Source organism: Henningerozyma blattae, chromosome 3 (assembly GCF_000315915.1).
Source record: "Henningerozyma blattae CBS 6284 chromosome 3, complete genome".
Taxonomy (NCBI): domain Eukaryota; kingdom Fungi; phylum Ascomycota; class Saccharomycetes; order Saccharomycetales; family Saccharomycetaceae; genus Henningerozyma; species Henningerozyma blattae.
Genome location: NC_020187.1, coordinates 321,701 through 349,521, shown reverse-complemented (window position 1 = coordinate 349,521; position 27,821 = coordinate 321,701). Strand labels below are relative to the sequence as shown.

Sequence of the window (27,821 nt, the reverse complement as noted above, 5' to 3'; positions counted from 1 at the left end):
AAAAAAAAAAAAAAAAATAATAATTATAAATTTATGCTATATAATCGTAGTACAATAAAATAAACAAGCAAAGCCAAACAAGCCAAATACAAATATGTCTAGTGTAAACCCAGAAGTGATACTTCGTAAGAGAAGAAATACTGATAGAACCCGGTTAGAAAAACAAGAGTTATCTAGAGAGAAAAGATTGGCTAAAGAAAGAGAAAATCGTAAGAATAAGAATAAATTTATTAGAATTGAAAGTATTGCATCCAACACGTTAGCTACAGGGAGAGAAAAGGAAAGAATCAAGAGAATTTCTAAATTGGAGAAATTGGAACGTAAAAACTATTTTCTAACAATCAGAGAAATTGAAAACAACGAGGAAGATGAAGAAGAAAGTTTGATTAAAGAAAAAATAGAATATGATGGTAAGCCAACACTATTGTTTGTTGTTAGAGTCAAAGGTCCCAATCTAGCTAGTATGCCACATAAAGTTTGGAAGATTTTAAAGGTTCTAAGGTTGGTGGATATAAACAGTGGTGTATTTGTTAAATTGACGAATGAAACATTTGGATTGTTTAAATTGATTGCGCCATATGTGATTGTTGGTACACCTTCGTTGGCCTCTATCAGATCTATTATTCAAAAGAGAGCTAGAGTGATCAATGATGAAGGAAATAGTGTTGTAATGAATGATAATAATTTGATTGAAGAAAGATTGGGAGAGAAGTGTGGTGTTATATGTATGGAGGATATTATACATGAGATTGCGCAAATGGGGGAATTTTTCAATCAATGTAATTTTTTCATGGAACCATTTAAATTGAATAGAGAAGTTTCAGGGTTTAATGCATTGAGTAAATTGAATAAGATTAAAGCCAAGGAATATCAAAATAAGAGAAGAATGGTTAATAATTCTTGTAATGCACCAGTTGTCAAGGTTGATGTTGATGAAATATTGTCTAAGATCAACTGAGGTGTGAATGCGGAGTGCGAAATGCATTTCCATTTGTAGAGTAGATTAAGTGCAAGTGCAAGTGCAAGTGAAAATGTGTAAGTAGTTTTTTTGTATAGTAAACATTCCGGTATCGGCATGAAAAGAAGAATGCGGTGCGGTAACGGCGTTGAGCGATGAGTAAGTGTAAACGTTGAATATATAAGGGGGGTATATGAAAAATCATACAAAATTATGTAAAACAAGGCAAACGCAGACGCAGACGCAAACACAAAATGGTAGAGATTAAAAACATTGTTGTATTACCTGGGGATCATGTTGGTCAAGAAATTGTGGAAGAAGCAGTTAAAGTTTTGAAAATTGTAGAAGAGAAACGTCATGGTGTCAAGTTTAATTTCCAATACCATTTGATTGGAGGTGATGCTATTGACAAGACCGGGGATCCATTACCAGATGAAACGTTGGAAGCCGCCAAGCAGAGTGATGCCGTCTTGTTGGGTGCAGTAGGCGGACCTAAATGGGGGACGGGGAAAGTTAGACCGGAACAAGGTTTATTGAAGATTAGAAAAGAGCTGGGATTGTATGGGAATTTAAGACCATGTAAGTTTATTAGTGACAAGTTGATTGGATTGTCTCCATTGAAAGAAGAAGTTTGTAAGGGGACGGATTTTGTAGTTGTACGAGAGTTGGTTGGTGGTATCTATTTTGGAGAGCGTCAAGAAGATGACGGGAGTGGTGTTGCATGGGATAGTGAAAAATACTCGATTGAGGAGGTGAAGAGGATTACCAAGATGGCCGCGTTCTTGTCTTTGCAAAACGACCCACCCTTGCCGATCTGGTCGTTGGATAAGGCCAATGTTCTTGCGTCTTCGAGATTGTGGAGAGCGGCAGTGGACGAGACAATAGCGGAATTCCCAAATTTGAAAGTCCAGCATCAATTGATTGATTCTGCAGCAATGATGTTGGTGAAAAACCCCACTCAGTTGAACGGTATCATCCTGACGAACAACATGTTTGGGGACATCATCTCGGACGAGGCGTCGGTGATTCCTGGCTCATTGGGGTTATTACCCAGTGCATCTTTGGCATCCTTACCGGACAAGAACAAGGCGTTTGGGCTGTACGAGCCCTGCCATGGATCTGCGCCGGACTTGGCACGGGGCAAAGTGAATCCTGTGGCTACGATCTTATCTGCTGCGATGATGTTGAAACTGTCGTTAGATATGGTACAAGAGGGGGAAGCTATCGAGAGAGCAGTGAGTGTTGTATTGGACAGGGGTATCAGAACTGCAGATTTGGGGGGTAACAGCACTACGAGTGAGCTTGGAGACGCTGTTGCACAGGAGTTGGGGAGAATCTTGGAGCACAACTAACTGTATAGCCGTGTATAAAACCTAATTTAATCTTTAGCTTATAAATTATCTAGTCTCGGTTATCTAGTCTCAATTATCGAGCCTTAATTATCAAGCCTCACTATTATTTGTAAGCATAGACACAGGGCCAACACGTATCTTACGATACCGACACCGATGCAATGAGATCTTGTTGCTTCGGCTACTCCTTGAGCCTCTACACATGCAGGGCTGTCATTACGTATTGCCAGGCCTGCTTGCCTAGGGCCCTGTATTACGTCGGTTGCCTCACGACGTTATTGCCTCTGATTGCCGTAGTATGGAGCAGATATCGTATGGTGTAACTCGGTTGCCCTACCTCGGTTGCCCTACCTCGGTTGCCCTACCTCGGTTGCCCTACTGCGCCTGCCCTACTGCGCCTGCCCTACCGCACCTGCCCTAGATCGGCCCGGATCAGACACAATCCCCTATTAGTTCAAGAATGCCGGTTGCTCCTTGCAATTCACCCTGTCTCCCTGTATCTCTAGGCGCCTCCCACTCGCTTTTCGCCCGTCTTAGCTCCTTTCCATGAGTAACCCGTAGCATCGGTTGATTGTGGATTAGCTAATGCTCCGAGCCGTGGAATGTGCTGACGCTGTCTGCACTAGGGCGCGAGTATTTCGGCTCAGTCTGTCCCAGTGTTTCTGCGCCTACACCGCTGCAGGCTGCCCGCTGCCCGCCGCCCGCTGCCCGCTGCACCGCCCTCTGCGCTGCTCCTGCTAGGCTCACCCTGACCTCGCCACTGGCAACGGGCCGTACAGGCCGTCTGTGTGATATTTGATTTTCTCTGCCTCCCTCTGCCTCGGCCCGTCCAGACAATCAAGAGGCACGGCGCCTGCATGCACGAGCCGAGCCGCCGCGCCGTCTGTGCTCCTCTCTGCGCCGCCAGGGTTCCGCGCAGACCAGCCTGCAGCAGCGCACATTCCGCGGCGCATTGCCTGTTGCTTCGCACTTTTGCACTTTTGCACACAGGCGTCTCGCGTCACGTTACCCCTCGCTTACTTTGCGATTCGCCTCGACTTGTTTTTCTCGCCTGGTTGCGTCGCCTTGTTTTGCATCTCGCTTTGGCCTCAAGCAAGCAAGATCCGGCAACGCCAATGACAACTGGTGCCAGTGACGACCATGACGTAGGGCCTGCGGCGTATGTCACGGCGTATTCACGGCTGCGTGCCCACGGCCCGCTGTCCATGTATGTGCCGCTGTCGTTGGCCGAGCTGCAACCGTAAGCGTAAGCGTAAGCGTAAGCGTAAGCGTGCTTGAATCTCGTCGCCTTGGCGTATAAAACACCTGCCTTGCTGGCCCTGCATCGCCGCCCAGCAGCCCATCGCCATGGCTCCCCGTACCAACCCACCCAAGCCCGTGCCGCAGCCCTGGGTAAACCCTGCACAGCACGTTTCGCCGCACGTTTCACAGCACGCTTCACAGCACGTTTCGCCCCAGCTCTCGCATACACCGCAGTTTTCACAGGCCCAAGCCCAATCGCAGCTGCAGATGCAGTCCCCGATACAAATGCAGTCCCAACTGCAGTCCCAACTGCAGTCCCAGCAGGACGCGCCACCTCGTCTGGCCCAGCCTTCGATCCACCACCTGCTGGGCCAGCCGCTGCTGCCTAGCCTGCATGTGCCGCCAGTGCCAGCCGCCTCTGGCGCTGGCTCTGGCGCTGGCTCCTCTGCCTCTGCCTCCGCCTCCGCCTCCGCCCAGCCGCCCTTCTATTACTTGCTCAACAAGCACCCAGCCGCCACGCCCACGGCGCCAGACGAGCCCTCTGCCAAACGCCAGCACACTTCTCCTACACAAGCACATGCTCAGCCTTCAGAGTACCATGCGCCTCCCCATTACACCTCTGCCGTCCAGCCAGACCCCAAACTCAAGCGTCTGTCTAGCTTCCATTCCACAGTAATGAACCCGGCAAGTTCTCCTCCTGCTACAGGGCTCGGCGTTTCCAATAGTACCGGGATCCCACCGGGAACCGTCCCCACGGGAACGGTCTCCACGGGAATGGTCCCCGCTGGCGCTGTCGCAAGCTCCAGCGCCAGCACAGGCGCCAGCACAGGCGCGGCTGCCAAGGGCAAACAAGGCGTCCGTCGCAATACTCAAGAAGCAATGGCCAAAACCATCGCAGAACGTTACAAAGATCAACCAATCTCCAACTACGTCTCGGTGGTGAAAAAAGCTGAAATGGACGTTCTCGGCATGAACCTACAAACGCATACAAAGTCCGAGATCCAGGCCGCAGAACAAAACCGCGAACGCGAAAGACAAGTTTACGCGTTTCTGTGGTTGCTCCAGAATTGCCGCTCAGACAGCGACTCGTATGTCCCGCGTGGGCGTATCTTTGCCCAGTACGCTTCGTCGTGTGCTTCCAACAGTCTCAAGCCTCTGTCGCAAGCTTCCTTGGGTAAATTGATCCGTGCAGTGTTCCCAGACTTGACCACCCGTCGTTTGGGGATCCGTGGTCAATCAAAGTACCATTATTGTGGGTTGAAACTTCTTTCGGACGAGCCTGTTCCACCAGAAGAGTCGTTGTTCCCATCGGCCTTCTCTGCTCCGTTCCCTGGATTCCCCACTTCACCGGGAATCAATGCGGCTACTACGACTGCTACCACGACAACAGCATCAGCAACCCCGCTGCCTTTGCAAATGCCTCCTCCTACAGCTTTGTCATTATCAGCTTCTGAATCCATCAATTCAAGCGCCAGTGCCAGTGCCAGTGCCAGTGCAAGTGCAAGTGCAAGTGCCAGTGCAAGCGCCAGTGCAAGCACAAGCGCCAGTGTCAGTGCCAGTGTAAGCACTGTAGCCAGCGCAAGCGCCGGTGGTGCCATCACTAATGGCAACTCCCCCATAAACTCCCCTTCCAACTCCCCCATTACTCCACACGACGAAATGATCTTTATCAAAGATCTCTTTGCATGTGTTTTCCAAAACGACGTCATCCACAACTCTTTGCAAAACAATCAATTGAAATTCCCTCCAATCCCCAAAAACCAATTGACTCAATCCGATATAGACATTATCTCCTCTTTAGAATCCTTGTATTTCGTGTATTGTAATACCCTTTTCGAAAACATCCAATTTTTCAAATTCGATGAAATCCCCAATTGTATTTCCCTCTTCAATTCAGGGTCCGTTTCCCCACAGATGTATAATTTGTTCATCTCCGAACCATTGTTTGATTGGATCTTCCAATGCGATTTAATCACTCATATTGCATTGATCAAATACTTATCCAAATACGTTCTATGTTCGTATTCCATCTCAACTAATAAATTAAACAGATTACAATCATTCGCCAATGATTACCCTCATCTCGTCTCGAAATCCATCATCGATCTTCCTGTCCCCATTGTTTCTAAAAAATTACAAATCGTCGAAATGTTTGCCAAATTATTGAAAAAATTAATTCGTCTAATCAAATTATCTCGCTTACTCATCAAATCTCTTCATATAAATAAATTACAGATGAAATCCGATTGGGCTCAAGTGATCAATCTCGAGGACGTCAAAGAAACCGTCGTCGTCTCTCCTCTCCCCATCATGAACCTCATCAAAGATTTCCTCAAGATTCAAATATCTATACTTCTCAGAGACTCTACAGAACAAATCACTACCTCTTCTGCTCATACTCTCCTGCCTCCTCTGCCTACACCCACTTCAGATAGTGATTCCGATGAACAAGATTACCAAACAGAACAATCTGCATTAAACAATTTGATCAAATCCTATTGTGATTTCGTATCCACTACAAACGACATCTCCCCTGATAAATTGATGTTCCAATTGGCAAGATTCTCGGAATCAGTCATGGAAGAATTACTTTTAAAATCTTCCATAAACTCTACAACTTGGTTTTATAATAAAAATTTCACTCTACAATTATTAAATTATTGTTCCGAAGTTGGCAAGTTTATACATCTCTAATTTAACATATACACTCTCGCTCATCATTGTTGTTTGTTTCACCTCTTCCTCTATTTCTTTTTTTTTACACACACACATACACATACACATACACATACACATACACAGTTATTTACGTTTTACTCTTATATCTATATATATATTTGCATAGCATTTTTCAAGCATTTTCTTTTGTGACATTACATGATTGTATTTGGCAATGCACATTTGTACCTTTACATACATTTTCCGCTCACTCTCACTTTCGCTTGCTCACTCTCACTTTCGCTTGCTCACTCTCACTTTCGCTTGCTCATTCTCACTTTTGCTCGCTCAATCTCACTTTCGCTTGCTCAATCTCGCATTTTCTAGAAATTTAATAGAATATTCTAGAAATACACCTTATACATTACTATTATTTATTACTATTTGTTTCTCGGTATATTTAAGAAAACACTATTATCCGCTCTCGCTTCCCTAACCATTGGCTTCCATACAATCTTCCCACCCCAAAACCTCATACACACACACACACACACACACACATACAACTTACACATGGTTAAAGAAACTAAATTGTACGATCTATTGGGTGTCTCATCCTCCGCTTCAGATGCAGAAATTAAAAAAGGTTATAGAAAGGCAGCTTTGAAATATCATCCAGACAAACCTACTGGTGATACTGAAAAATTTAAAGAAATTTCAGAAGCTTTTGAAATCCTAAGCGATTCCAACAAGAGATCAGTTTATGATCAATATGGTCTGGATGCTGCAAGAAATGGTGGTCCCTCTTTCCAAGGCCAATCAGGTTTCCCAGGCGGTGGTGGTTCTACTCATTCTTTTTCAAATGATGATGCATTTAATATCTTTTCTCAATTCTTTGGTTCAAACGATTCAGGCTTTTCAGGTTTCAGTAGTGGATTCCCAAGTGGTGCTGGTGGTGCAAGATTTTCTTCAAGCGGATTCCCAGGTGGCATGGGTGGTATGCCCGGTGGGATGGGAAGTATGCCAGGTGGTATGGGCGGTATGCCCGCCGGTATGGGTGGTATGCCAGGTGGTATGCCAGGTGGCTTTTCATCTGCTTCACCTCATGAAGAAGAAGTCGTCTCTGTCGATATCCCTGTTAGTTTAGAAGATTTATTCACTGGTAAGAAAAAATCTTTTAAAATAGGTAGAAAGGGGATGCGTGGAGAACCTGAAAAAGTTCAAATCGATATCAATTTAAAACCTGGTTGGAAAGAAGGTACAAAACTAACCTATAAAAATCATGGTGATTATAACCCTTCTACTGGTGGTAGAAAGACTTTACAATTCATTATAAAAGAGAAAAAACATCCCCTATACAAGAGAGACGGTGATAATATCATATATACTTTACCTCTTACTTTTAAAGAATCTTTACTAGGGTTTTCCAAGACTTTACAAACATTAGACGGAAGAACTTTACCACTCTCGAGATCTCAACCGGTACAACCTACTGAAGAAAATACTTATCCTGGTCAAGGTATGCCGATTTCTAAAAACCCTGGTCAAAGAGGTAATTTGATTATTAAATATAAAATTAATTACCCAATATCTTTAACCGATTCTCAAAGACGTGCCATTGCTGACAATTTCTAAAAAAAAAATTCATTTTACAAATTTATCGCACTTACAACTGCATCTTTTGTTTTGCCTGTACATTATCACTTCGCTCAAAGCATAGTTATTTCCCCTTCTTTTTTAAGTAGTTACAACTGGTTGTAACACAATATAATTCTTTATAGATCTAGAATTGTACAATATAATAATAACAATAACAATAATAATCATAATAATATATAATATATAATATATAATAAAAAAACATAATGATCCCATATATAATTTATCAAAAAAATAAAAAAAATAATCTTTTCTAATCAATTTTATTATGATTTTCAGGTATTGTAATAATGTTGTGTTTTATATATATAAATTAAATAGAAAATATCAAAATGCCATACAAAATGAATTACAATATACATATAATTGTTGTTGTTTATATTTTTTTGTTGAACTTAATTTACAAAGATTGTTGCGGATAATCACTGCTACAACTATTTCTTGGATTTCTTCTTCTTCTTTTCAGATTCACCATCTTCATCTTCTGCCTTTCTCTTTTTTTCTTTTTTTCTTTTTGTCTTTCTTTTCCTTCTTTTCCTTCTTTTCTTTCTTTTCTTTCTTTCTTTCTTTTCTTCCTTTTCTTCCTTCTTTTCTTCTTTCTTTTCTTCCTTCTTTTCTTCCTTCTTTTCTTCCTTCTTTTCAACTTCTTTAATTAATGGTTTAGTTTCTTCGCTAGATTTTTCACTAGTCTTGGTTCCTTCAGCAGATTCATCCACATAATTCTTCTTCCAATCTTCTGGAGTGTTTTCATTTATACGGCCATATTTATCCAATTTACCATCAGCTTTCAATTGTTTCTTCTTTTGTGCTATTGGACCAAGACCCCATCTTCTTGGATATAAATCTCTTTCCATAATACATCTCTTCACAGTAGCAACAACACCATGATCACATGAAGCCAAATCAACTGTAGACATTTGAGCAATAGCAACAGCAATAGCTTCACCTTTAGTAGTAATTAAAACAACTTCATCATATAATTCAATACCTTCTTCATAACGTAATAAACCTGGAATCATTAATTTGGCACCATAACAAACAGCATTAACGGCAGAATCCTTAACGACAATTCTCTTATAACCAACTAATAAAGTTTCTAATGGTTGAATAATCTTTCTTAAATACGATTCATCTCTAGTATTATCATAAACCCATTGGGCATCTAAAACATCATGTAATGTAACCATATTATCATTTTCAGATAAAGCACCAGATCTAACACGACGTAATTCTTGCATATGACCACCAACACCCAACAACATACCTAAATGAACACAAAGTGTACGCATATAAGTACCTGCTTCACATGATGCCCAAAAGACACCCAAGTTTCTTTTATTATCAAATTCAATCAAATTAGATTCATAAATTGTACGAACACGTAATTGACGTTTAACAGCAGAAATTAAAGGTGGTCTTTGGAATAAAGCACCAGTTAAGTTTTCTAATGAACGTCCTAAATCTTTTTCATCTTTTAGAGCATCATGTAATCTAACAATACAAACATACTCTTTACCAGCACCTTGTTGAGATTTGACTAATCTAGTAGCTCTATCAATACAAACAATTAAACAACCAGTAACTTTTGGATCCAAGGTACCAGAGTGACCAGTCTTTTCACAACGTAAAATACGTTTAATCCAAGCAACAACTTCATGGGATGATGGATTAGATGGTTTATCTAAGTTAATAACACCAGAACTAATATATGATTTTAAATCTCTCTTTAATGGGGAAGAACCATTTGGGATAGGAGTGTAATGAGAACTTCTAACTAATAATTTATCAAAATCTTTTAATAATAATGGCCATTCACTAGTATTAGCAACGGAACCACTAGCTTCTGGTGTAATAACATAATCTTTTGACATTTTTCGTCTTGATTTAAATCTTATTCAATTAAAAAAAGGTAAAGTAAAAAAAAAATAATTTCAATTACAATCCAAATATGTTTTACTTCTTTTTCTTTAATTAGTGTTATTACTATATAGTGAATATTTTACAAGAGTATTATTATTATCATCGATCCAAATTTTTCAAAATTTTCAAAACTTAGCTCATCGTGAAAATTTTTTTTTTTCTTTTAGTCCGTAATCGTGCATGGTGATAATATTGCTCTCCCTCTCAAAAAAAAAATAAATAAAAAATAAAAAATGAAAAATGAAAAATAAAATATGATGCAAATAATGATTGTTTTTTACACTAAATACTGTGTAATCTTATTTATATGAACTCTAGTTAAAAACTGTTTTCTTGCTAATTCTCTATTTTTTTTAACAAAAATTTCTAGTGTAATTATCTCACGGCTTAAAAGTCTGCTTAAAAGTTGAATTGAATCTGTAAGTGCATAATCAGTAGCCACCAATTCATATAATTGGTTTATAGCAATCGTCTCAGCACTGGCGAGTGTGTTAGGATCCAATAGATCCTCGTTATTTTTCTCTTTAAACAAATCTACTTTTTGAATTTCTTTATCTAGTATAATTTCTTGAGATTCAATATCGTGCAATTTTTGATTAATTTGATCATCAGTATTTTTCAAAACGTCACATTCATATTTATACATATTTTCAAATTGTAGTAATGCAGATTCCATAGCTTTCTTCCTGTTAATCACTTGACTTTCTAAATTATTAGAAGCTGTAATATCCAATGAATTTAATGTATTTTGTAGTTGATTAATGGCATCTTTATATCTTGGATCACCAGTATCCTTGTTATTATCATATGAAGTTAATATATCAATGGATGGAGGTGCAGGTGGTTTTAATGGGGGTTTATTTCTAGCATTAATGTTTTGATTAATTGGCAATATATGAATATCACTTTTAACAGTAGTTGTATTATTTGTATTAAGGGGCACAGTATTGGCAGATGGCGAAATAAGAGATGGTTTCGTTTGAACTGCTTGATTGATTGATGAATTATTAGAATTTATTCTAGAGTTGAAATATGGTTTAGGTGGAAGTTGTGGGGATTTCATAGAGGAAGATTCCAACGGTATATTGATAGAATTTGTATTGTATGATGAATGTGACAGATTAGAGTTATTTCTAATATATTGGTTGGAATTATTTGGATGATTGAAATGTGGATTAAATGAATTATCCACATTATATTGTGTTCTTTCCATACATTGATGATCAATTGAAGTGTCGACCATATGTTTTGATAAATGTATGGAAGTATCCGACCCTGTGGTCTGTTGAGAGGATATATCTGTTATTGAAGGCGATATTGATGGAGTAGATTCAAATTTTTGATAATTATTCTCATTATTGGAAGAATCATGTATTTCATTTTGCTTGTATGATGAGGGTATTTGGAAGGTATTGTTATCACGTTGATCATTGTTAATACTATCGTTTTGAATAGATTGTGATTGTTGCTCGAGTAGTTTTTTGCTAGGTAAAGGTGGTAAAGGTGGTGACTGTACTGGTTGGTTACCCATTGGTCTTGATGAGTTAAATTTATCAGGTGATACACTTATTACAGGATCAACGAGTGTGGTAGAGTAGATTGTATGGATTAATTCAATAAGTAGTGATTGTAATGTAGAAGTCCTATAGTCCCACTTATTTAGAATGGGTAAAAATATTCTACCGTTAGAATCAATGTGATTACTGATTCTTATTCTAGCATTTTGTAGTTTTTCCAAATCTAGGAATACATTAGGAGGTTCTGCAGGATAATTTTGGGGGACCCATATTAATACAGGAGTTTGAATGGAAGATTCTGGTACAGGTTCCCCATATATGCAGAGTAATAGCTCTGAACTACCTTCAGAATTTGTGAAAACACGAGTTCTTGGTCTCAACTGCTTAAATTCGCTCAAAACTACCATAGAATCATGGAAAGTGGCTTTAGCATCTTTGTAAATCTGTCTTAAACAAGATATATATATATGTTGCACAATTGTTAGTAACATGGAACTTGTTAGATATCATTGCCAATTGCTTTTTAGGAACATTTAAAATACATACAGGTTGGATAACTTTGAAAAGCCATTCCACGACGGCTTTCGGTACTGGTCCAGTGCTCAATCCTTTGTCCATTATATCGAGGATTTTATATTCCAATTTGAACGAGCAGAATAAATATGCTTAAAATATTGTCCTTATCTTTAAATTTCCTGGATATTGTCAAGATTAAGACCCTTTTTTTCAAGTCCTTTCTTTTGGCCTTAGCTTTACCAGCTTTATTTTCCCAAAATTCCGTATTCATTCTTCGGGCTTACAGACACCTTTAGTTTACAATAATGCAAACTGAAAGGTTAGTGAAAAAAAAAGAGAAAAACAGACTAGTTATTAATAGAAGAACCAGGTTCATTTGATTGTTAAAATTAAAGTCTTAATAGTGCAAATTAAATAATAGGCCTTCCATAGTTACCCACAATATGAGTTTGTATGTTAAAATATATTGGTTTTACTTTATTTTGAGACTAAAACCATTTAATATAACCAGCTCCTTTTTACTAACAATGCTTTAAATTAACTTCTTATTTTGCATTAGTTACACTGTTGTATTCACATTTTTGGCTGTTTCTGCCATTTCTGCTATCTTCTGGAGATTTGCCCCGCAAGAAAATAGAACGTATGTTTATTTAACAATGAAGACCCAAATTATTTTCATTAACTTTATCTTATATGCCGTTAAGTTGATTTACACTTGTAAATCATCTCAATAATTTTGAAGCAATTTACTAACATTTATATTAATTTTAAATTTCTACATTGTGTTAATTGATACATTTGTAAAAATTTTGATGGAGTATCTTCTTTAATAGAGTTTGGAGAAGTACCGTTATTCTTTCACTAGCCATGATGTTCTTAATGTGGGCTATTACATACTTGGCTCAATTACATCCATTAGTTGTACCACGTCGTTCAGATTTGAGACCTGAATTTGCAGATTAATTTTTGAGATGCGGAAATTTCCCTAAAATAGGTTCACATTTGTAAAATATATGTTTTGAAATGTGTTTTATTTTATTTTTCAAAATATTTCAGATAATTTTAATAACTTATCTGCTACTCTGGTTTTTTTACAATTGAAATTATACCCCAATAATGTTGGCTGGAAAGCTTGTATTTATATTAGTTAATATAGACGTGTTTTATAATGAGATTAGTAATTATAAAATTATAATAAGAATACTAATGATAATGGTAAGTTGAAATTTTACAGTATTTTTGTAGTGTTGGTTGCATTAAGAATTTTTTCTTTAAAAATATATTTTATGTTTTGTTTATTATTTTAAGTTCTTGGAGTATCGTAATACATAATAAAAATTTTAATAAGTATTATACTTAGATTATAGAAATAATATTATTAATTAATGATTGCCACTAATATATAATTATTAGATTTTTATAATTTTCATACATAAAGCAGTAGATACACTGTTTCATGATAAAAGCGAGTACGACACGAATATATGTTGCTAATAAAAACCTGTCAAAGCTGTAGCTTTGGTTCGATAAAAGATCTATCTATTTTTTGAAGTATAAATTACCACGAACTTATTTCAGTAGTTCCAACTGTTCATTGTATATACTGTATATTATATACTCCCTTTCCTAAATAAGTAAGGAACTTTTTCTATACTAAATAAATATAAAAATTATTCAACAAACAACTCAACTAAGATATTGAAGAATGAGTACAAATATTTTGAACAGTCCAAATGCTGATCAAAATTCTAAATAGATTATTTATTGTCACCAAATTAAGTACATCATGTAACTACTAAAGGATACACTAAGCTTGAAAAACATACAACTCTTGTGATGTTAATTAGGTGAAAAATTTTCACCTATAGACGATGACGAATTGACATCTCTTGCTCAAAAATAATGTATAAATTAGCAACCTTTTATTCGATTTCTAATATTTGTATTTTATGTTGTTTATATATTTTTTATTCCTACTTAAAAGGGTAGGAGGTTTCTACAAAGGAGTATTTCTCTAAATTATGACTAATAATAATACCAATACAAAGGATTCTAATGACGTACAATATTAACAACTAAAGTTAGCCTAATTTTTATAACCTCATTACACAAAACATACTATAAAGATACTTTTTTTATGTTTAGACTGTGTTGAATCAGTAGTACTACACTCATATCTGTTGATAAGCTATTGGAAGTATTTCAAGAAATAATTATATGCTCTACAAGGCCTATATTCATTGTAAGGAAAGAATTTTTTGTTAATTAAAAATAAGATACACATAAAAATATTACTTGTTATTTAAATAAGTTTATTAAATATTTCAATAGAAGCTTTAAAAACATATATTATTCTGTTAAAAGATAGCTTTTAAATAATAACTTTAGATACGGAATAAGTTCAATTATGGATAAAAATTTAATTATTTTGAAAGATATAAGCAAACAATGCCTCTCTTTTACTTTTAGTTACATACCTACAGTGGATTTAAATTCCTTAACCCTTATTGGATGATAGAAAAATTATTATTAAAAAAGATTCATATTCACAGAATAACTATTAATTACCGTTCTAATCCTAAAAATATTTAAGTAAGTAAAGCTTTGGAGGATAAATTTAATCAATTCTATTATCATATGTTAAAGGAAAAAAGTATTAAAAGCCAAAATTGGAACTTCATATCTGAAGACTCTACTATATAAAAATCGAATTCGAGGGAAATTTTATGGAAAATAATACCTCAAGAGAATAGAGATTTTGTATTATAAAATAAATCGAAACTATATAGAGGGAAACCCCTACAGACTTAGGCAGGAATTCGAGTTTCTTTTAGAATTATATTTAAATATATTTGCATACATTCACCCTATTAAGAAAATAGTTCGACAAACTCGATTTAGTGCATTTTCTATTGCAGCATAGTAATAAACTTTGACAACAATGAGTTCCTTTCTAGATGGTTCAGTTAAGACAATAATGTTAACGTAATGTAAGATTAATATATTTATTTTATCTAAACTGAAAACAGTTTTCAATTATTTCAAAGAAGAATTACCATATGTTAAATTGTATACTAAGCACAGTAGGCTTAAGGATCAATACCAAACCTTAAATATAGTTACTTCCTATATTTCCTGTGAAAATACTAATTATGGTACAATATGACTACTCTGGCTATATATATTTTACAATATAAGATGAGAAAGTAAATAAATATTTAACCACATCTAGTTTTCATTATACGGGTTTTCCTATTGTGTGCCTAAATATTTTATGAGTTTCCTAAAAGGTCCCCATTATAACAACGAAATTCTTGATAGAATAACCATTACTTATCAATTAGTTTTTCAATTACTCCTTTTTACCCAAGACGCATACCAAAAAAACAAGCTAGTATCTCAATGAATAACTGAGATCTAATCATGATTTTCTTCGGTCGTGTTAATACATTTTCCTACACATTCCCTATTTTTATTGCCTGAAACATTGGCTACGAAGAATTTGTGTATTGTCCTTCGGAATAAAAAGACGTCATAAAAAATGTCTAAAAAAAATGAAGTCAAAATTGAAGTCAAGAATGAACAAAAAGACGAACAATGAACTTCAAATGAGGAATGACATAAAGAACAAGCTCTAGTTAGTCTTTGTATACTGCAATGGTGGGTTGAAGCTGAAGGATATTTGAAGCAGAAGTAAAAAAAAAACTGTCGAATTAATAACGATATAATTAATTAGGTAGCTTATATCACAGAAATTTATAGAATATGTAGCTTATACACAACCAGAGCCATTTTCATGGAGGCAAAAATATGTCAACATATATTTTACCAAGAAGAATAATCCAAAAAAAAATGAAGAGAAAAAAGATTATTTTTGACTAGTATTAGTTTTATAGTCAATTACTCTTTATTGATTGCGTATATAATCATTCGTACAATTTTGTTTTATCTTTTTACCTTGATGCTTGAATAAGATTCTACAAATTTCTAAGGGTGGTAAAATAATGTCATTAAATAGAGATTTTTACATAACAAGATGTTACTAGTCAGCAAAAAAATCCTATTTATGTGAGCTGATTTCTTTGGTCGATTTCGTTTCTTTTTTTTGTGCTTTAGGCTATTATTTAGATATGAAGTTGAGTAAATATTACTAGTAGGGAGACAATTTTGGAGGATTTTCCTCAGTTAATGTTTGGGGAAGTAAATGTAACCAAAAGGAAATGACAAAATAAACAATATGAAATTTTTCGATTCAAAATGCAACATTATATAAAAGAACAAAGATAATATATTTTTCAGTTAATTCATAAATATATCTTTTTCTGATATTTTGAAAGTACAATACATACAAACAATTTTTATTATAGGTCTAAATATACTCAAAAAAAACAAAACCAAAAAAATTAGAATGACACTTAATAAAAAGTCAGAAATTCAACCTAACGAGGGCAAATGCTCATGTACTAAGGGAGAAAAATCAGGGAAATCAAGCTTCATCGGTAAGTGTACAATTGATAAGGATTCGAAGTGCATCAACACTAAATGCGAGTGCACCAAGAGTGATGGCACCAAATGTGTCTATACCACGTATGATTGTACCAAGAGTGATGGCACCAAGTGTGTCTGTACCAAATGTGTCTGCACCAAAACCAATGGTACCAAGTGTATTTACACTAAGTCTATCTATACCAAGACTGATGGTACCAAGTGTATCTATACCACGTATGAATGTATTAAGAGTGATGGTACCAAGAGTGAAAGCACAAAGACTGAGTGCATCAAGAATGAAAGCACCAAGACTGAATGTATTAAGAATGATTGCACCAAGAATGATTGTACCAAGAATAAATGCACCAAGAATGAAAGCAGTAATACTGAATGCATTAAGAATGATTGCATCAAGATTGATTGTATCAAGAATGACTGCATCAAGAGTGAGAGTGCTAAGAATGAAAATGCCAAGAGTGTATGCATTAAGAATGAATGTAACATGAGCCAATGTACTGAGTGCGAATGTGCCATGAATGATAACACAAAGAGTAATGATGACAAGAGTAATGGTACTAAGTGTATTTGTACCAAGCGTGAATTCACCAAGGATGGCGGTGCCAACTGTAAATGTACTGAATTTGAATGCACCAAAGATGACAGTGCCAAGCGTGAATGCGCCGAGTGTGAATGCGCCGAGTTTTAATGCATAATGAAGGATGGTACCTTTAATTGTACCGGTACAAAACAACTTGGTTAAGAAGGTAAGACAACTCTTCGTATTTTTTTTTTTTTTTAAAAAATTTACAAGTTATATAATTTTCATTATTTAGTTAGATATTATTGTTAACTATATCATAACATATACATTTATATGCTTATATATTTTTAAATTATGGCCTAAAAAAGATAATAAAATAGTCTATTATAAATCCATAACAGATTATAAATTACTGATACTACTGTTTAAATTGAGCACGTGTTCCTCATTTTTTTTTTAAATAAGGCAACAATTTTAATCTCTTCTACCATCAGCTGTATATGTTTTTTGCTGCTAGCTTAATAACATCTGGTTATTTAACTAGACAACTATATACTTGAGCCTATGTAAGTTAAATATTATTATTATTACGTTCCGATTTGTTCACTATACACTTCCATCTTTTGTATTTCGTCCTTTTTGTTTTCTGGTTCTTACCTCTTTGTTCTACCTTAACCCTCTAGTTTATTCTTTTAGCTTTAGATTCTTAAATAGAATTTATGTTCATGATTCACTTACTTGTTAATCTACATGTTCATTCCGTTATCACGGGATCCTGATTTATACATTTGTGTCACATATTCTAAGACTATGTATCACGTGATTTCAAGGATTAATAATTATGTATATATTTATCAAGATCAGACACGAATCACGTGATACGAAAAAGAAACATAAAACAAGAACTCGAGAATGTGAATATAAAAAGGAACAATCTTACACGAAGAACAAATGAAGAAAGCCCAGAGCGAAGAAAGCAACGCACGGGTTGAGTTTCTAAGTCTAGAGAAAAATATTAATATCTTAATTACCATACACAGTTAGATAAATAGAGTCTTTATACCAAGTATAATATAGTTAGAACCCCAATTTGCTGCAATAGAAAAAAGAGGAGGAATTTACAAGATACATAGATTGGAATCACAAAAATTGTGACAACATGATAAACGTAGCTCACACTACGTGACAGTAAAAAATAAATGGTTGCTAAGAGATTCGAACTCTTGCATCTTACGATACCTGAGGATTCCACTTTTTAAGTGCTAAGCTTTCACTTGAATCAGGCGCCTTAGACCGCTCGGCCAAACAACCTTATTATTCGCTGAAAATTTGAAAAGAAAAATAAAATAAAATGGACAAAAATGGAACGTGCTATCATGTCGTACGACTATGTTCCGAACTATTTCCGTTTCTGTCCCGTGGCTTAACGCAGACTATTCATATATTTGTATTTCACAAACAAACATAATACGATTTATTGACAACTTAATAATTGGAATCTACTGGAAAATACATCACATTAATTAAAATTGAGTAAATTGCCTAAAAGAAAGTTCCAATAAAAATATTCAAAACATTCCCATCAAACGTAGGAATCATCACATATTTATAATACATAAGCCGTGTACATATTGCACGCGTCATTCTTATTCAACTGTATTATACTGCACCTTTTTGTTTATTTTTTTTTTTTCTACAATTTTTCACCTGTTGGCTCATATATGTCCGCCACCCCTGTAGAGACGAAAATAGAAAAATAATAAATATATTTATAATTATAACTACTTCATCGTTCTCCATTTAACTGATACCATAACCTATAACTCTGCTACACTGCGACATATAGAGGACTGCATAACCATACATATAAGCCAATAGATTTACTCATCTGAAAATGTCACATGAAGAATCTATTTATAGGTCAGCTCCAATGACCTATGTTCAATTATATATTCCGTTAGAGACTTCAAAAGAAGTGGTGTCACTATTTGGTAGACTGGGGAATATTATGTTCAGAGATATGAACACTCAATTAAACTCATTCCAAAGAGGCTATGTGTCTCAATTGAGGAAATATGAAGACATTGAAAGATTAGTTACTTATTTGAAAGATATTTCCAAGAAATATTCTGGTGCCACTTGGAAATACTTCTTACATTATAATGAAGAAGGTAATGAGATTGTCCAACCTGATTTGAATACAAATTTGTATCAGACCCTTGATAGAATTAATCAAGAAAACATCAACGAATTAATTCATGATATACAGGGTTTTGAATTGAGAGTTAGACAATTGAATGACTCTATGGATGATTTACAATTAAAATTGAACAACTTCATTGAACAGAGACACGTATTTTTTCAATGCAGAAGATTTCTTGAGATCAACCCTGGCATTGTCGGTAGAATATCAAGAGAAAGAAGAGATAGACTCGACGTAGATGACTTTAGATTGAATAGTACTGATGATATTAATAATGCAGATGCTATTAGTGAAACTTTAAGTGATGCATTTTCCTTCGATAATCCTACTCAACAATTGACTACATATCAAGATACAAATAATATTGATGAATTTAGTGATGATAATTATGGATTTCTTGAACAAGGATTACATGACAAATTTATGATTGCTGGGTCGATCAATAGAACTAAAGTAGAAATACTCAATAGAATACTTTGGAGATTATTACGCGGTAATTTATATTTCCAAAACTTCCCTATTGAAGAACCGTTGATTGATGATTCAGCCAAAAATTCTAATGAAAAAATTGAAAAGGATTCTTTTATTATTTTTACACACGGTGAAACCCTTTTAAATAAGGCAAAAAGAGTCATTGATTCCCTGGATGGGAAAGTGTATCCCTTACGAAATACAAATAGTCAAACAATTAATCAATTGAATGATAGAATTTCAGAATTACAACAAATTGTAACAACTACTGAACAAACTTTGCATACTGAATTATTAGTTGTTAATGATCAACTGCCATTATGGTCTGCTCTCGTGAAAAGAGAAAAATATATTTATGCAACCTTAAATTTATTTAGAAGAGAATCGCATGGTTTAGTCGCAGAGGGTTGGATACCTTCATCAGAAGTCACTCTCGTATCGAACTCATTAAAAGATCATTCCGAATCCATTGGTTCTGAATATACACCAGTGTTGAATATTATCAAGACAAATAAGTCTCCACCTACTTATTATCGTACAAATAAATTTACTAAAGGGTTTCAAGCTATTGTGGATGCCTATGGGGTTTCCACTTATAGAGAAATCAATCCAGGGTTAGCAACAATCGTTACATTCCCATTTTTATTTGCCATTATGTTTGGTGATACAGGTCATGGGTTTATTTTATTCTTAATTGCCATATACTTCATTATCAATGAATCAAAATTTGATAACATGAGAAGAGATGAAATATTCGATATGGCTTACTCAGGTAGATATGTCCTTGTATTAATGGGTGGGTTCTCCATTTATACAGGTATATTATATAATGATATTTTTTCAAAGTCAATGACTTTATTCAACTCTGGCTGGAAATGGCCTGAGCATTTTAAAGAAGGTGATGCAATTGAAGCAACTCAGATAGGTGTTTATCCATTTGGTTTAGATTGGGCCTGGCATGGTACTGATAATTCTTTACTGTTTACAAACTCTTATAAGATGAAATTATCAATCTTAATTGGTTTTATTCATATGACTTATTCTTTTTGCTTTTCCTACATTAATTATAAAAATAACAACTCAAGAGTTGATATCATTGGTAACTTCATTCCAGGTTTAATATTTATGCAATCTATTTTTGGTTATTTATCCATAACAATCGTCTATAAATGGTCGAAAGATTGGATTAAAGATGGTAAGCCAGCTCCAGGTTTATTGAATATGCTAATTAATATGTTTTTATCTCCTGGTGTAATTGATGAGCAATTATATCCTGGCCAAGGTATTATACAAAAGCTCCTATTGATTTTTGCTTTAGTTTGTGTGCCATGGCTCTTATTATATAAACCCTTAACTTTAAGAAAACAAAACTCAAGAGCCGTTCAATTAGGCTATCAAGATATCAATGATCAAAGAATTAACGAATCAATTTTAGACTCACAAGCAACAGCAGGCGATGAAATGATAATTACTGATTTTTCCACAAATGAAACAAGTAATGAAAATGCTGGTAGTTATGATGATAATGAAAATAAAGATGAGCCAAAAGGATTCCAATTTGGTGATGTAATGATCCATCAGGTAATCCATACTATTGAATTTTGTTTAAATTGCATTTCTCATACCGCCTCATATTTACGTCTGTGGGCTTTATCCTTAGCTCATGCACAATTATCAACTGTTCTATGGGACATGACAATTTCAAACGCATTTTCTTCAAAAAATTCAGGTTCCCCATTGGCAGTAGCTAAAGTTGTGTTTTTATTTGGTATGTGGTTTGTGTTAACCGTCTGTATTTTAGTTCTTATGGAAGGTACTTCTGCTATGCTTCATGCTTTACGTCTAATTTGGGTTGAAGCCATGTCTAAATTTTTTGAAGGTGAAGGTTATGCATATGAACCATTCACCTTTGCTCATTTAGAAGACGATGATGAACAATAATAGTAATAAAATAATTAAACATTTCATCTATTAGTCACTTTATAGCGATAATTAACAAACAAATAGAAACATTTGATAGAAAATAAAATAAATTATATTCAAATAGAAACATTCAATTAATTTTCATTCATAGCCGTATATACTAACTTGTGAAATAAATATAACTCTTTACTTGCTTTTCCTACTTTTTTTATCTTTATTTTTTTTGCCTAAAAATTAGTTAATGTTATTCTACTATTCCAATTTCATTTATCATTGCATAATATGCATAATTTTATTTATTTACTAATAAGCAACTAATTCAACTTTTCTATTATATAAATTCGCTTAATGCATTTATATGTTAAAATGGTAAAAATGTATGTATATCTATTATGAGAATTATTAAATAAGTTGTTAAAAAGATTTGTTAGTTTGTTTTATAATACACAAGATAGAGTTTCATTTACAATTCATCATTAATGATTCTATTATTATCTTTTGATTTAGATGACTTAGATGAAGACAATTTATTTGCCTTTGGCTTTGGTGACGAGGCTTTATTATTTCTCTTCGTGTTAGTTGCTGATACAGTTTCAGTATTATCAGTCGAAAATGGGACCGTACTATTTAATACAGTTCCATTTGAAATTGTTGAATTTTGTTGTTGTAATTTTTTTAATTGTCTTTCTTCTTTTCTCTTTAAGACACGCAATTTTCTTTGATATGAAGATTCAATTTCTTTAAGCTTATATTCAATTGCTTTATCAAAATATGCAATCTGTGGTTCTAAAGCACTTAAGTAATCATCTATTGAAGTCTTAATATCGAATAATTCTTCACGAGCCATTTTCTTTAAGATTTTTTTCTTCAAAATATTTTCTAAATTATGAACTTCATCAATAAAGGAAGTATAAGTGGAGTTCCAACTTGAAAGGGCATTAGTTAAATAACGAGGTAGTTTAATCTTTGAAAATTCATCATGGATGTCAGACTTCATAATGTTAATAAAACTTTTTTTATATTTAACTAAGGTGCTATCTGAATTTTCTTCAATATCTTTAATTTGATCTAATAAAGCCTGCGATTTTTCCAATAATTTTTCAAATTGCTTAGTATCTAATGGCTCATTTGAACTTTTGATATAAAATTCAATGCTTTTCTTCAATGAATCTAGGTCATTAGTCATTTTAATAACATCTTTTTTGTTTTTAACTTTTGAAGTATCAATAGATTCCTCTTCTAACCATTTCAAATAGGTACTGAATAATTTTGTTAATTCATCAAGTTGTTTTGCTGGACCTTTAGAAATAATCTGCTCATCATCTAAGAAAGATCTAATATCATAAAGGCGTGATTCTAAAATATTTAAGGATTCTTGAAATTCGAATCTTTCAGCATCTAATTTGTTCAACAAAGTGATCTTCTCTCTAATCAAATTTCTTTCTTTATTAGTTAATCTTCTGACTTGGCTCTTTGTAATCGTAAAAGGCAATGCTATCGAGGTTGAAGTATTATTAGTATCTTTTTGATTACAAATTGCATCGACTGAATATAAATTGAATAATCTATCTTTTGTTAATTCAAAAGTAAAATTGAAAGCAACTCCATTAGGACATTTTTTTATATTAGAATTCTTCTTTGCGTTTTTGGTAGTAATTAAAATCGTATCGATTGTAGAATTATTATCCTCTACTGTAGTTATGGTATAACTGTCTTCAAGTTTATTTTCTTCTAAATTAACAACGAAACTTGTTTTGTTAGGATAAGTTGTTCCTCTTTTAAATATCAAAGCAGAATTATGATCATAACCTTCCGAGACTGTTAATTTTAAATCATTTGAAACAATAGAATAATTATAAATAGAATGATCAACGATATCAATTGGTTTTGTTTTAAATGCATCGAGCAGCTTAATGCCTCTAATGGTAACACCATTAACAGCAGCTTCATCAGCATTAATATTTTTCAATATTTTATCTTTATCAATAAACTGACTTAAAATTTTTTGAACAAATGGCACACGAGTAGAGCCACCAGCCATAATTATACCATTAATATTGGCTAATTCAATGCAACTATTTGGCTCGTTCCACATTTGGTTTTCAATAAATAAAGAATCCTTAATAGGTTGAATAATTGAGTCCTTATAAGGCTCTAATAGGTTTTCTAGTTCAGATCTCTTGATAGTTGAACGGAAATCCAAATCTGGGAGTAGTGATTCAATTGAGATAGACGCATCATTATTAGCACTTAGAATTAATTTTGCCTTTTCTGCGGCTTCAATAATTTTAGCCCTGGCCTTTGGGTTATTTGCAAGATCTTCTTTAGTGTGTGTTTTAGAATGTTTCGAAAAAAATCTTTCTTTAATTAATTCAGCAGTTTGCAAGGTGATAAAATCACCGTTAAAAAATTGATCTTGATATCCATATCCACCAAATTCAAGTCTCATAGGCTCTGAAGTGTTTAAAGGTTGTTCTACCGAGATAAGAGTGGATCTTGTTGAAGAAGAACCCATGTCATAAATGATATAATAATAAATTTCACCTGGGGTAAAATCGTTTTGATTCTTTAATGCGAAGTTCAATGCAATAGACATACCATCGTTAATAACTACTGTATCTAATGAATCTGTTGTCATTTCACCTATATCTAATAAAGCTTGACGTTTGGTTTGCTTAAAGTATTCTGGAATAGTAATAGCTAATTTATCAATAGTATTTACACCACTAGTAGTCTTAGTTTTTTCAGACAATAATAAGTTAGATCTATTGATAATTTCCTGAATATTCATTGAAACTAATTCTTCAAGTGGATATTCCACACCATCAATTACAAAGGCTACTGAATTTCTATTAGTTTCTACTAATTCGACACCTGGGCTTAAAAATGAATAAATATCTTCATTAATTACATTTGAAGCACCTAATAAATACTTTAAGTTTAAAAACGTGTTACCTGGAAACCTGGTACTTAAAGAACCGATTTCTGACCCATATATTCTATCGAGATGCTTACTGTTAGGTTCAGCATGGCGTATCACTAAACCTGAAATATCCTTACGACGGGCTTGCGGGGTCAAGACTAGTTCTAATGGAGCTTGAGGAGCCACCACCATTGCTTTAAGATGTTTGGAACCATAATCTATACCTAACAACGCACCATTGATGCAGTTTGAAAAAAAAGCAATTATAGCAACTAATAATAGCTGAACTTTCATGGTTACTGGAGTATAAGGGTTAGACCTCTCTTATTTATATTTAGACCGATGTATTTGTATGTCTAATTTTAAATCAAATACAAAATAATTTGGATAACAAAAGAATATTTTTCTAACTACTTTTAACCTAGGTCTTAATTCAACATAAGTAACAGCATAGCCTATTACAATGAAAATTAGTTACTGAAACTTTCGAGCGCTGTTTGTGACCGAAAGCTTTTCAAATTTTAACGCGCCTTCCAAATGCGACGCGACTAAATTATAGTAGTTCCTTTTTTATTGAATGCTATGATGAGTTTTATATTGTCAATACCACATTACGCTTGGATAGCTTTCCCAGATATCACACTATACATACTTGATTGATAGCCTGACACTATTAATATAGCACCTTTTACTAGAGATCATTGGAACCTACAAGATGTAGAAAATACTACCTATATTGTAATGCTTGGAAGAATGTATTACATAAGCATAACGGCATTTTGCGACAACATGTATATCACTACATATACGAGCTAAATATATATTGCATACTTCAATAACAGACCATCTATATAAGTTTCATGAGGTCAATCAAAACTTTATATTGAATTTGTTTCTATATATATTTAGCACTACGTTTAAAAATAACCGCGGAATGTTATTAAAGTAAAGGAAAGTGTAATAAATTCTTAGCTTGAGTGAAAAAAGTTAAATATGTACGCATATATCATGCAATGTTCTAAATATGAGATACCTTAGAGAATTATCCCAAAAGTAGATTGCATGCTAGCTTCAGGAATGTTTAATACAGGAACCAGTATGCAGGCAAAAGAGTGAAAGGCCTATATGTTCTGGGATAAATAATCACCTAACATTTTTATATGGAGATGATAGATCAGTATATCTGGAAAGGCTCAAGAATATTAACAATTACTGGTTTATTTTTTTGTTGCAAATATGTGTACTTTTCTTAATCACATGCTGTATCTTCTAATTGGAAAATTCTCTTATTAGCCGAATCCGAAAGTAGTGATAGATTCTTGAAGAGTATAATAAAATACTTTATTTGAATCAACTATTGAGATAAACTCTAAGAAGAGGATAACAGATATTTTAAAATAAAAATTATTTGAAGATAAAGTAATTACTTTGGGAAATATAACAAAATACTTATGATTTATTTAATTTTTATTAAATTTAATTCATTTTGAAAAGTTCGTTAAAAAGTATCAGAAAATATCAAATATAATAAAATTGCAATGGCAAACGACCAATCGTTAGAAGATTTGAGGGCCAAAATTATAGCATCAATGGCAGGTCCTTCATCTGCTAATGCTTCATCAGATAGCCGCAATACTACAACAAATACATCATATAATAACAATAGAAACCTTGATTATTATAACAATCGAAATCAAAGTTACGATAATAATAATAAAAATAGCAAAAGTAATAGTAGTAATGATGTTCGCAAAGACCCTCGTAGAATAAATTCAAGAAGAGATTATCAACGGAAAGAGGATTCTAGAGGAGATAATTCCTATAAGCATATTACTCCAAGAAATGATGCAAGAAGAGACATAAGAGAAAGAGATAGAGATCAATTTACCAATGTCTCCCAAGCTAAAAGACAACGTACGTCGGTTAATCATTATAATAAAACTTCTTATAATCGGAACTTAAATGATGATAGAGGAGGAAGATATCAGCTAAATAATACAAGATATAACCAACATAGAAATAATGGTAATAACAGCTATAATATCTATAACAAGAGAGGATCTGCTCCTAATTCACAATATAAACAACAACACCAGAATACTGGTAACAATGGTAATCAAAATATGATTGTTCTGAATAGAATGAAGCCAACAAAATGGGATATTACACCACCAGGTTTTGAAAAAGTTCCTGCAGAACGTGCAAAACTAAGTGGGTTATTTCCCAAACCAGGTGAACCAAGAAAATTAAATCATGATCTATTGAATAAAATCTTGAAAGAGAATGGTATGGTTGGCAATAGAAGAATACAGATTTTATTTGATAATTCTACGAACCAAAATGCATATTATTCAAAATTTAATAATAAGTTAATTATTTCAAATTTAATTTCAAATAATCAAGATGAATTGATAAATCTGATAAGGGATTTAATATCACCCTATGAAACCAATTCTGATTCCTCTTTACCTTCTACTGAATTTAATATCTTCCCACAATATAATTCTAATGATAACCTTTTTTATTTGGTAATCACATTTTCAACTGCTGCAGCTGCAACAATCACATTAGCGACCCAATCATACTTTAAATCAACCTACAATTATTTAAGTTCATCTGTTTGGAACAGACCAGCAGGATATGTTCAACAATTAGATCCATTAGATAAACTATGTGGGCCAAATGTGATTGCTATTCAAGATTTATCAGCAACTACTGCAGGTACTGAAGACGATATTAGGAGCTATTTGAAGTTATTTGGTATCGAGGCCAATTTAATAAAATCAATTTATTTAAATAATAATAAGACTTTTACAGGATGTTCATTAGTAGAAATCCCGACTAATAACAATAATTCTGTAACGAACGTATTGAGTGCATCAATAAAAGAAAATTTGTCTAATCTATCATGGTTTGAACTAAATAAAAATACTTTTGATGAAAGCAGGTACCAAAAAGTTTCAGATTTCAACTTTCAAAACTTACCAAAATTGGTAGTAGATAATACTTCTACTTCAAGCTCTAATGTCTTATTATTAATGAATTGCGTCGATCCTTTAGATTTAAAATCAGATTCTTTTGTCGAAGAAATCCAAGCTACTTTAAAATATTCTCTTGAAAATGTGTCAGAAATTAAAATTAAAAAACCAGATATCGATTATAGGCTAAATTTTGATAATATTAGTGAGGGAATTGGAAATATTTATATTAAATTCAACTCTGCTGAGGATGCAACGAATGCAATGAATAAAATTTCTGGGAAAAAATTTAATGATAGGACAATATTATGTGCATATATAAATGAAAGAGACTTTGATATGGTTGGGGTACTATTTTAATCTGATATCCAATAGTACGGCTATTTTAATTAAAGTAATAATATATGAAATTATGACTATATTAACGAAACCCAATAATTGAATAGTAACTGAAACAATATTTATTTCCTAT

The 27,821-nt window shown here is 33.9% G+C and overlaps 11 protein-coding genes and 1 non-coding gene across 12 annotated transcripts; 8 read left to right on the top strand and 4 right to left on the bottom strand.

Annotated features, from left to right (window-relative positions):
* Nucleotides 1-94: 94 nt before the first annotated feature.
* On the top strand, nt 95-958 carry RLP7 (Rlp7p; the record flags this gene model as incomplete). The annotated part of the gene is made up of 1 exon (XM_004179437.1): nt 95-958. One exon carries the CDS (start codon nt 95-97, stop codon nt 956-958), a length of 864 nt encoding a protein of 287 aa, XP_004179485.1.
* A 254-nt stretch (nt 959-1,212) lies between these two features.
* On the top strand, nt 1,213-2,310 carry LEU2 (3-isopropylmalate dehydrogenase; the record flags this gene model as incomplete). The annotated part of the gene is made up of 1 exon (XM_004179436.1): nt 1,213-2,310. The coding sequence occupies one exon, from the start codon at nt 1,213-1,215 to the stop codon at nt 2,308-2,310; it is 1,098 nt and encodes a 365-aa protein (XP_004179484.1).
* Nucleotides 2,311-3,657: 1,347 nt separating this feature from the next.
* Nucleotides 3,658-6,246, top strand: RFX1 (Rfx1p; the record flags this gene model as incomplete). Its single annotated transcript, XM_004179435.1, has 1 exon — nt 3,658-6,246. One exon carries the CDS (start codon nt 3,658-3,660, stop codon nt 6,244-6,246), a length of 2,589 nt encoding a protein of 862 aa, XP_004179483.1.
* Nucleotides 6,247-6,783: 537 nt separating this feature from the next.
* Nucleotides 6,784-7,845, top strand: SIS1 (type II HSP40 co-chaperone SIS1; the record flags this gene model as incomplete). The annotated part of the gene is made up of 1 exon (XM_004179434.1): nt 6,784-7,845. The coding sequence occupies one exon, from the start codon at nt 6,784-6,786 to the stop codon at nt 7,843-7,845; it is 1,062 nt and encodes a 353-aa protein (XP_004179482.1).
* Nucleotides 7,846-8,303: 458 nt separating this feature from the next.
* On the bottom strand, nt 8,304-9,740 carry CBF5 (pseudouridine synthase CBF5; the record flags this gene model as incomplete). Its single annotated transcript, XM_004179433.1, has 1 exon — nt 8,304-9,740. One exon carries the CDS (start codon nt 9,738-9,740, stop codon nt 8,304-8,306), a length of 1,437 nt encoding a protein of 478 aa, XP_004179481.1.
* Nucleotides 9,741-10,066: 326 nt separating this feature from the next.
* Nucleotides 10,067-11,797, bottom strand: STP22 (ubiquitin-binding ESCRT-I subunit protein STP22; the record flags this gene model as incomplete). Its single annotated transcript, XM_004179432.1, has 1 exon — nt 10,067-11,797. The coding sequence occupies one exon, from the start codon at nt 11,795-11,797 to the stop codon at nt 10,067-10,069; it is 1,731 nt and encodes a 576-aa protein (XP_004179480.1).
* A 468-nt stretch (nt 11,798-12,265) lies between these two features.
* VMA9 (H(+)-transporting V0 sector ATPase subunit e) lies at nt 12,266-12,785 on the top strand (the record flags this gene model as incomplete). Its single annotated transcript, XM_004179431.1, has 3 exons — nt 12,266-12,273; nt 12,382-12,462; nt 12,656-12,785. 3 exons carry the CDS (start codon nt 12,266-12,268, stop codon nt 12,783-12,785), a joined length of 219 nt encoding a protein of 72 aa, XP_004179479.1.
* Nucleotides 12,786-16,230: 3,445 nt separating this feature from the next.
* TBLA0C01440 (uncharacterized protein) lies at nt 16,231-17,016 on the top strand (the record flags this gene model as incomplete). Its single annotated transcript, XM_004179430.1, has 1 exon — nt 16,231-17,016. One exon carries the CDS (start codon nt 16,231-16,233, stop codon nt 17,014-17,016), a length of 786 nt encoding a protein of 261 aa, XP_004179478.1.
* A 1,035-nt stretch (nt 17,017-18,051) lies between these two features.
* TBLA0Ctrna10L lies at nt 18,052-18,162 on the bottom strand. The gene is made up of 2 exons: nt 18,124-18,162; nt 18,052-18,096 (listed from the first exon to the last, which is right to left on the bottom strand). It is a non-coding gene; the product is annotated as a tRNA-Leu (tRNA).
* Nucleotides 18,163-18,745: 583 nt separating this feature from the next.
* STV1 (H(+)-transporting V0 sector ATPase subunit a) lies at nt 18,746-21,466 on the top strand (the record flags this gene model as incomplete). Its single annotated transcript, XM_004179429.1, has 1 exon — nt 18,746-21,466. One exon carries the CDS (start codon nt 18,746-18,748, stop codon nt 21,464-21,466), a length of 2,721 nt encoding a protein of 906 aa, XP_004179477.1.
* A 445-nt stretch (nt 21,467-21,911) lies between these two features.
* On the bottom strand, nt 21,912-24,665 carry LHS1 (Hsp70 family chaperone LHS1; the record flags this gene model as incomplete). Its single annotated transcript, XM_004179428.1, has 1 exon — nt 21,912-24,665. One exon carries the CDS (start codon nt 24,663-24,665, stop codon nt 21,912-21,914), a length of 2,754 nt encoding a protein of 917 aa, XP_004179476.1.
* Nucleotides 24,666-25,960: 1,295 nt separating this feature from the next.
* On the top strand, nt 25,961-27,709 carry MUD2 (Mud2p; the record flags this gene model as incomplete). The annotated part of the gene is made up of 1 exon (XM_004179427.1): nt 25,961-27,709. One exon carries the CDS (start codon nt 25,961-25,963, stop codon nt 27,707-27,709), a length of 1,749 nt encoding a protein of 582 aa, XP_004179475.1.
* Between the last annotated feature and the right edge of the window lie 112 nt (nt 27,710-27,821).